Raw genomic sequence first — 9,804 nt, 5'->3', positions numbered from 1 at the left:
TGCCTAATACTGATGGTCTCTGTAGACATAATGATGTTATTAAGAAGTGGATTTACTCAGTCAGAACGCCACTGTTAGTTGGAGACACTGAATCAGCAGTATTCCAGGGAAATATGGTCAAATATCATCCCCTTGTTTCTACTGACTGCATAGCTACATGTTGTCTTTTTTATAAACACAGAGAAGAAGAAGTCACCAAGTAGTAGAACTTGTTGGGTTCAACCAAGGATCACACTGGTCCTAAAGCTTGAACCTGTGATATTCTTCACATTTCCCAGTCAGTGTCTGTGAGTATGTACCCGAGACGCGGAGGTCTGCACATGTAATGGTGAATTCAGATGCTGTTAGAACATGGACACCTGAGGCTCAGCCGTGATGACACCAGTCATGTACGGGGAGACTGTTATGTTAGTGCGCCAAAGAAGAAGGGCACTCACTCGCCTTACTTTCTGTAAATACAAATTCAGTAACTTTTCAAAATTGTTATGTGAATACAACTAATGTACAGTATCTCAAAAACAGTTTTACAGAAGGCAACTGGACTCACCTCAAGTAAGTTAAAGATGTTTCACAATGCAGTAAGCATCATCAATAGGTGAAAGGGAGCGCTCACAAATAAAATCCAACAAACGTTAGTTTTGGGATAATTTATTGAAGACTTTGTTTAATACATGGAGCGAGTGGACCATCGAGTGTAACATTGTACAGTACAACGCCAATGTAAACTGCAGGAATGGAAATGTTTTGAAAAGACAGTTGTGTCCCAAACCACATCTGATCCCCTTTATAAATGTAACATGTAAAGCAAAGCTACTGAAGAAAATGAATTGATCAAGTATTTAAGTAGAGCAAGCCAAAGACCTAGACTCCTGACGAAGGGTGAGGAGACATTTTAGGTCAACAGTCAGAGTCTGGGGCTTCTTCACCTTGCTCTGTAGGAACAGTTAAGAGATGCTATGGCTGTGCACACAAACGACTGCCTGATCAAAAAAAGATAATTAGTGCAACTCATCGTGCACCAATTTGTAGTAGGTCCCACAGGATGGGCAGCGCTGGGACTCTCCCTGATGGAGCCAGAACCAAACTACTGCTGTGTTGTCTTCTTCACCTGAAGAGTGGAAGAAACAATGTCAGAAAATAGTGTATTTTTGAAGCTTTTTAATATAACAAAATAACCCAAAAGATGGCAAGCTGACAATGTCCCAGCATAACAAAAAGGGACGTGCAACTGATGCTTCCCGATTTCCCATGGCCAGCATTAGCTGGATTCAGCCGATTCACGACGTGTCAAAACATCCCTATAAATGACTTATGATGTTATTTTAAACTTACATACACTCAAACACTTTTTGACGGCTTTATATTTTTCATAAAGTCTGCTTCATAAAGTGTTTGTTTGTTTAAAACAAATATATAAAACACTTACAGATACATCCCACAATCCTCTTGTTGGTGATGGAGGGAACAATGTTGGGCTCTTCCTTAGTGCCAAGGTATGCCTTTGATTTACCCACATTGTAGGGATCCTGAAATAAGCAGGAGGGAAAGCTGGTAAGACAAACATTTGTAAAAGAGGGGCAAGCCATGTATTGATGGAGTACATGACAGGATGGTTCTGTTTCAAGGTAAACACATTTTTGTTTGGATTTAACAATGTTTTAGCCTGTACAATGAAAAGTGCTAAATTACACTGCAGGTCAACAGTCTGGAAGGAAGAGCTTTTTCCCTATTATCAAAAAAAACCAAACTTCATTGATAGGAAACAAAAACATTTTCCTTAGAATGTTTTACTACTTTACTAATCTACTCTGATTTAGCAGCATGGCAAGGACAAGACATCTTTTCCACACTGTCACCTGCAAAACATCCCTTTACCATTGCACTACCACCTCTGAGAGTCAGTCTGGATATAAATTTAAGTACTTTGATGACATCAGTCTGAAGTGTTGCGGACTTCACTTCAGCCAGTACAAACAAGGCCCTATAAACACCATAAAAAGTGGGCTTAGGCCTAGCACTGAGTTCCCCTGTCATTTAGCTTAAGTTATCACCTGTATGCCTCAAGCACGGAAGGACTGGAGGGTATATTTTCTTCTGACTTTTTAAATAAAAGTCTCCACCTAATCTTAATCACTTTGTAAGATACTCATACAGATGCTCATTGAAACTCAGAAAGTGCCAATTAACCTAATCTGCATGTTTTTTGGACTGTGGAAAGAAGTCACAGTACTGAGAGTTGCTACAGCGGAACAAACCAGTGACCTTCTTGCTCTAACCACACTTCCACTGTGTGACCCACGGTGCATCACTATTTCTGTTACTTTTGAGTATGCAATACCTTTCCCTCTTTTGCTGCCTGCATAATAGTCCTTTCCAGTCCTGTGGCCTGCTCCTCATCAGTAGGAATTCCTGCAGACAAACAATGGTCAAATGGTCACTGTAACTAAGGGGGTATTGCACAAAGGCAGAACAGGATAAGTGAGGTAGCACAGCTTGACCGACTCTGATCGACACATCTTGGCTTAATTGGTTGTTGTGTCTTTTTGTGGGGGGCCAATTCTTCCGGTTGCAGCCGAGGCTGAAGCCCTTGTGTAATTATTAAGACCATCTATTATAAAGAAAGACCGGTAGACAATAGTGAACCAACTGATCGTACATGGATAAATTATTTTTTCATAAAAATACATACTTCAGGGTTAAATATAATGAATTTCTTAGTACATTTGACTCTTATGCTCTGCAACTTGTCACTTTACTTTTGACGTTTGTTAAAAAAACTTTAATGCAATTTTCACTTCCAATCTATGAATTTTCAACACCTAATTATTTAGCACAAAAAGTAATTATTGCAAAACATTTGTTCAACCTTAAGCTTAAAACCTGGTCAACACGTTGAAAGTCGTCAGTTATGCGTTTACAGCCTTGTCAGTAATTAAGTGACACAAATCATAAACCTCTCTGAACTCTTTACTGACGAAAACATTGGATATGAAATGCTTAGTCGTTTTCTTTTCACATCAACAATGTGATATGAACAGACAGTAGTTAGATAGACAGACAGTTAGTTGGTGTCACTACTTCACGCCAAGGAGGGTAGCTAGAGCTTATATTTGGAGGCCAATGCAAAGCTATATCTTTGTTAAAAAAACATTTGGATATTTCGGTAGTCACAATGCCATCATGAAATCTACCTGCTGTTATATATATATATATATATGAAAGATTTAGTAAAGAAGTGATGTAAACTTACATTTAACGTGTACAACTAGGATATCACCGAGTCAATTGTATCCTTGGAAAACAACAATCGTTCGTTAAATATTCCAATCATCAACGTTTTATCATAAACAATAAAGACGTATTGTGTTTGCCGTGACTATGGGATAACAATTATTATTATTTCACGTGTTTACCATGACACTGCTTTGACCTTTTACTGCTAAGTCTCATTGCTATCAACGCTAGCACTCAATGGTCTTCCGCCATTGCTTGCTGTCTAACCGCGGCCGTGGTAAAGCATCATTAAAAGAATTCAAGGTTTCAACTGAGCGGCTAAATGTTCAGTAATTCTCACCTCCAGTCGCCATGCAGCGGGTAAAAGCAGGTACCGGGGCAGCCCGGTAAGTTGTCGCAGCTCTGAGAGCCGAACGAAGAAGTAACCTTGCAGCCATTTTCTTGTCGTCGCTGACAGTCTGGTCGTGTAATGTTGACGTACTACTTGACGAGTCGCTCTCTGTGACGTCATAAATACAGTGCTACGGTCTTTCGGTGGAAAAACAAAACTAAAACGCATTTCTCTTTGACATAGTCCCAACTTTGTTGTTGTATGTTCTTTGTTGTTTGTTGAAGAATTAAAAATATAAAGTTTATTTTTGCACAGGAAGGAATGGGATGAAAGGAAATGTAGACAGGCACAAAGAAAAGATATTGTAAAACAACCCGAGAAATTATTTTTATTAAAGGTACAAAACAAAACGTGGAGAAGCCTTACCAATGCGGAATGAGACGGAGCTGAACTTGTTAAGATGGTAGATAAACCCATAGAGATAAAGCAACACACTCATAATTTGCTGGTAACTGCAGTTTTATGTACGACATCTATATATTCAGAACTGTGTGCTTCTCATTGGATAGTACACTTTTTGTTTACCTATGTCTGTAGCTGCTTCTTTTTTGTTTTGTTATTTATTAGTGTACAGCAGTTGTTCTTTTCTCCATAATCTTATCGGCGTGGAAATACAAATATAATATTTCTTATCATGTTACCAGTTTCTTTCCACAATCTAGGTCAGTAGGCGGCGCCAACGCATTAACACTGGTGGCTATTACCAAGCACCTATGACCTGCGTGAAAACTTCCGGGTTAAATTTAGACACGAGGACTGAAGAGGTTGTTTTTGATTGTGTCAGTTGAAACGCTTATTATCAGCAATTCTTTAGAAGACAGGAGCAACAAAACGAAGAGGTAAACATGTTTGTATTTTTTAATATTTGGATTGACGACTAAAAGCGCTTTAGCATAACTCTGGTGCTCACGAAATACCCTCACACAGCACAGTTAACATTTTGCTGTTACACGCGTTGTTAGTATTGCACGTACAATTGATACAGTATGAGTGTACTGTACGTGTTTGTTTGTGTGTGTGTGTGTTCAACCAATAAAGTCAACCAACCACAAAAAAAAAAAAAAAAAAAAAATCAAGACGCTGTGCAGTGCTCGTACCTTGATGGACATCAGAAAAATCTTTGATCACAGCCTGTCCTACTTCTCTTAGATCCTATAGGTAAAACTGACATCACATTTAAGAAAAAAAAAACATATCATAGTTCGAGACAACGTTGAAATTTGATGAAAAAACATTGTTAAGACTGTCACTGCACAGTTTGTTTTGTTACACATACGGGAGTGGTGGCTTGATGGCTGAGGAAGCGGACTTGGGTCTGGAAGGTTTGGCACTGTAGCAGGGCACTGTCACCACTCACTGCTGCCCGGTCACTCCCCCCTGCTCACTTTGGTGATGGGTAAAACGCAGAGGTCATATTTGTGGTGTGACAGTGACAAGTAATTCCCTTTCACTTCATATCGGTAAATGTAGAACTATGATGTTTTATCCAGCAGATCATCTCCCCTTTGCTGTCATACAGACTAAATGTCTTACATTGTGACTGTTTGTGACTGTTTGGTCTTAGACTCCACAGAGTGCAGCCATGACGAGGTGGGCAAGGGCCAACAACATCCACAAGCACAAACCAGCACAGGCCACTCCGTGGAGTCAGTTTAAAGCAGGTCGCTCTGGTTACCGAGGTCACTCGGGTGACAGTAGTCAGCATGATCAAAGAGGTGATCTGACGAGGACTCTAGCCAGCAGCTCAGCTGTGAGAAAGCCAAATCATAAGAAAAAGGACTATGTCAACGAGGACGTAAACGGTTTTATGGAGTATCTCCAGCAGACTGGACAACCACTGCCCAGAACTGACAACAGAGGAATGAGGCTGGACCGTGAACTGGTGCAGGAGGTGGAAACTGCTTTAAAGAAAGACAGGAGAAGGGAAGACAGAAGAATTAAGAGACAGACAGACAAGAAGACCAAAATGGCAAGTCATTTTAAATTGATTTTTTTTCTCTTAGGTAAGTTCATCCAGGAAAAACACATCATTTACCTGCTATCATGGTTGATTTAAGACTTAAGTCTAAAACAAGTGTTTACCTTAACCCTTAATACAGGGGTGCCCAGTAAGTAGATTGGGATCTACCAGTAGGTCACAAAGGGAGTGCTGGTAGATCCTGAGCAACTACGTTTAAAGAAACAAACAAACAAAAAAAAAGTTTTAATTCTAGGGCTAAAATAAGGACCATAGAAGTATTGAGTCAGACAGTGTTGTGCCATACAACTACAGCCATTTAATCAAGGTAGTAAATATATATTCATAGTTTTCAATGTAGGTAGATCACTTTACCCCGGTCATTTGAAAAGCAGCTCTAAAGCTGAGAAAGTGTGGACATCCCTTCCTTAATATATTGTTGAACCTCTGGAAGGAGGCTGTGTTCTTTTCCTTCACCATGTGTTTTGTTTTGGTCAGCATGCCTGCACTGTCATCTGTGCTGATAGTCTGTAGGCCACATGTGTCAAACTCAGGCCCGGGGGCCAAATCTGACCCCCAGTGTAATTATATTTGGCTGGAAGAGCATATCATACGAGTTGAGTTGGCCAGTATATATATTGGTAGGATTTATAGTATTAGCGATGTATGCGCATTTTGTTTATTTTTGTTGTTGGTCTGTTAAAAAAAAGATGTATGTTAGAAAGGAACTGGAAAGGCTACAGATAAAGAGACAGGATCAGAAACAAATACCACTGACGTGTGTTTTATTTCAAATTTAATTTCCTCATGTGTTTATAATATTCAGTTTTGGTTGTTCCAGAATTAATGTGTTGAGTTTGTTTCCATATGAAAAAAATTCAACGTTACAGATCAAGAGAGAAGGGAAAACATGAACAATTGCCATCGATGTTTCAATAAATATTATGTCTGGCCCGTGACTCTGTCCCAGTTTTTAATTTGGGCCTGTTGATAATTTGAGTTTGACAGCCCTGCTGTAGGCTGTAGCGAGAACAGCACTTTTTAAAAAAGTTATCGTTTCTTTTTATATGCATGTTAATTTTTGAATTCCTGAGATCCTTGATTAGTTGGTCTCTTTTGTCCATGTTAAAAATATACATTTTCATAGTGTAGTGGTTATCGCACCTGCTTACAATCTGCCTTACCCGAAGGAGGTCCTGGGTTGGAGCCCCAGAGGAACCACACATTTGTCCCCTCCAATTATTATTCATTTATTATTATTATTATTATTATTGAATGGGCCTGTGTTTCTCCTTAGATCTGCTTCAACTGCAGGAAACCAGGCCATGGTGTGATGGACTGTCCAGAAGCAGACAACGATGAAGAGATGGGCACAGGCATCTGCTACAGGTGTGGCTCAACAGAACATGAACTCCACAAGTGTAAAGCTAAAGTTGACCCAGCTCTGGGTGAGTATAACGGGGACAGTGACTGGTGGCGGCTACAACCACTGAAAATGGACAGAATATTAAAATCTGCTGTTTTTACCTCAGGTGATTACCCATATGCCAAGTGCTTCATCTGTGGTCAGAGTGGACATCTGTCACGGTCCTGTCCTGATAACCCAAAAGGACTTTATGCACAAGGTATGAAGATGGAGAATATCTCCTGTCAGGAGCAGAAGAAAAGGCCATTCAAGTCGCTCACAGTTCTTCTAAATGTTGACCTTTCTGTGTTTGGGTTTGCATGCAGGAGGCTGCTGTCGTGTCTGTGGGTCAGTGGAACATTTTCAGAAAGACTGTCCAGAGCACCAGGCTGCAAGTGAGTCTCTGTAGTGTGTCTGACGGCTTAAAAAAAAAAATCATACATGGTACTGAAGCTTAACAAAGAGTTTAGCATGTATTTTCTTCTGGTAAAGATTTCAAAGATCCTTTTGTTGTGTTTGTAGCAGCTGTTGACTGTTGATTGTAAAGCAGTGATTTCAGAGCTGTGTGCTGTCAGATGTGATGTGGTCGACCTGCCTGTAACTCTGCTGCTGTCTGTGCAGCTAACACTGTGACTGTGGGCTGGTTGTCCAACAACATGAGTGCAGACCATGAAGAGGTCCATGTTCCAGTGAAGAAAGCCAAACCCAAGCAGACTAAGGTGGTGACCTTTTGACCTAAGATGTTGATTTCACCCACACAATCACAAATATACCAAACCAGGCAGATAGATCAAGTACAACTATTTATGTAAAAACTGCATTTTCAAATAAAGCTTGTATATTAGCTGTCCTTTTTTTTCTTTATTTTGTGTGATTTCTTGATTGTGTAAGTGCATGTCAACATGAAGGTGTTTGGGTGCAAAAAACAGGGAGAGATGGAGAGCTGCTGTTGTCTCCCCTAAATCATCAAGAGTACAGAGATGATTTCATCATATCTGTTGATGTAAATAAACCATTTACTTTAGGGGGAGTATTTCTAAAGGTTTTTTTTTTAAGTCTGCAGTTTCAAAATCCTTATTTATCTATTTATCTTAAGTGGAGCATGGGATTTTGTTAAGTTGGTATGGAATTGTGTTTGTTAACATTGAGAATGTCTGGTCTCCTGGTGGTCATAAACAGTATGTAATCAACAGCCCTCTTCCATAATGTGATGGTTAAAACATTGATTCTAACCTTGTCTTGTCTTGTGAGGTGCTACACTGACATCTGCTGGCCAACGCCACGCTTTTTCTCTTGGCTGCGTCAGTGGCATAGAGGACATAGAGGCTTTTTAAGACTCTTCTCTTTACTGACATTGTCTTTGGTATTTTGCCTTTAAAAATCTTCTTATAGTGTCAATCTTTGACAGCACACCACATAACATAATGTGACCTCTGTTTTTAACCCATCACCAAAGGGGAGCAGTGTGTAGGGACGGTGCTCTGAGCACCTCAGTGGTAACTTGGTGGACTCAAACCTGAAACCTTCTGAACCCATGTCTGCTCCCTTGACCCCCAAGTATTGATGAGTATGAGAATCTCTGGATACTTAATGTTAACACAGGGTTAATGTCTGAAACTATTAGGATTTATGCTCTTGTTACAATGAACATTTACTTGAATCAGTCATCAAACATGAATCGTCTCCTTGGACCAGGCTGCAAAACAACGTCTGCCCCTCATTACTCTGATTAAGGTGGGGCATGTCAAAGGAATCACAAACAGTGGAAACAACATAATTCATGTTCAAGCTGTGGCTGTGCTGTTCTACGTGGTGACATGTTGCTGTGGTACCAGTTTCACTTCCTTCATTTTTGTTGTTTTTTTTTTCTTGCTTACACGGACACACACACACACTGCTTTCACAGAAGCCCCACACATTGAGCAACATGAAATAAAAGAAACAGTGAGAGAGTGAAGAATGATAGGCAAGAATGCCCCCCCCGAACCTCCTGGCGGATCCCCTCAGAAGACCCTGCCGCCTGTTTCCAGAGTAAACCTAACTGCAGATGCAGCGCTGCTCTTGTTCACATGGCGTTCAGACAGAATACACAACTTCACTGAACACATGCCACACAAAAGACAAGTGTGTGTACTTGATTTTGTTACCACCCTTAGGCCCTGCTGATATTAACATAGCTGTGGAGTTTAAAAAGTGATCGCTAGGACGTTGGACTGATGCAGCTTTCGGCCATCAGGTGGCGACTGCTCAGAGTGAAGTAACTGCAGACAAATATAATGCGATAAAGCACAGCACACACATGTGTATTTTAAACATAACGCAGGCTATTTAAAGCCAATACAATCCGTAGCGCCACCCATGACTACAAAGAGGTGGCTGGTGAAAACTGAACATATGGCTATCACATTTTGATAGTGCTACCGCTAAACCCTTTCACATGACCTTTATCTGATTAGTTTAAATAAATAAATGGATGTTGATGGTTTTCAAATGGTGGTCACCTAAATGACCAGACTATTGTTTTTGTCAGGCTTGGTCAACGGCAGCCAATCACAGCTGATTTTTTATTTAAAAGGCTGGCTATGTGAATGTCAAATGGTAGAGTAACATTTAGCTATAAGTTTTGTTATTAAAACGGAATGACCTAATTTGAAGACCATGCTGCCATTTTGTTAATTCTGTGTAACCTAACCCTAGCATAACAACACCATAATCCTGTTAGCTTTATTAGCATTAGCAAACTTTAATAGCATATAACACTATCATATACTAACCAAGCTAATGTGTTTCTTCACTTCAAATAACATACTGACAATT

The 9,804-nt window shown here is 40.0% G+C and overlaps 2 protein-coding genes across 2 annotated transcripts; one reads left to right on the top strand and one right to left on the bottom strand.

Annotated features, from left to right (window-relative positions):
* Window positions 1–632: 632 nt before the first annotated feature.
* On the bottom strand, window positions 633–3,731 carry LOC103389631 (cytochrome c oxidase subunit 5B, mitochondrial). The gene is made up of 4 exons (XM_025062533.1): window positions 3,575–3,731; window positions 2,339–2,409; window positions 1,427–1,526; window positions 633–1,108 (listed from the first exon to the last, which is right to left on the bottom strand). Exons 1-4 carry the CDS (start codon window positions 3,669–3,671, stop codon window positions 999–1,001), a joined length of 378 nt encoding a protein of 125 aa, XP_024918301.1. The 5' UTR covers window positions 3,672–3,731; the 3' UTR covers window positions 633–998.
* A 576-nt stretch (window positions 3,732–4,307) lies between these two features.
* zcchc9 (zinc finger, CCHC domain containing 9) lies at window positions 4,308–7,837 on the top strand. The gene is made up of 6 exons (XM_008325132.3): window positions 4,308–4,464; window positions 5,190–5,594; window positions 6,880–7,030; window positions 7,115–7,207; window positions 7,314–7,382; window positions 7,609–7,837. The coding sequence occupies exons 2-6, from the start codon at window positions 5,208–5,210 to the stop codon at window positions 7,719–7,721; spliced, it is 813 nt and encodes a 270-aa protein (XP_008323354.1). The 5' UTR covers window positions 4,308–4,464; window positions 5,190–5,207; the 3' UTR covers window positions 7,722–7,837.
* The last annotated feature ends 1,967 nt before the right edge of the window (window positions 7,838–9,804 follow it).

Source organism: Cynoglossus semilaevis, chromosome 14 (genome assembly GCF_000523025.1).
Source record: "Cynoglossus semilaevis isolate Cse_v1.0 chromosome 14, Cse_v1.0, whole genome shotgun sequence".
Taxonomy (NCBI): Eukaryota; Metazoa; Chordata; class Actinopteri; order Pleuronectiformes; family Cynoglossidae; genus Cynoglossus; species Cynoglossus semilaevis.
The sequence above is the reverse complement of the archived record's forward strand: the minus strand, read 5'-3'. Positions and strand labels throughout refer to the sequence as shown.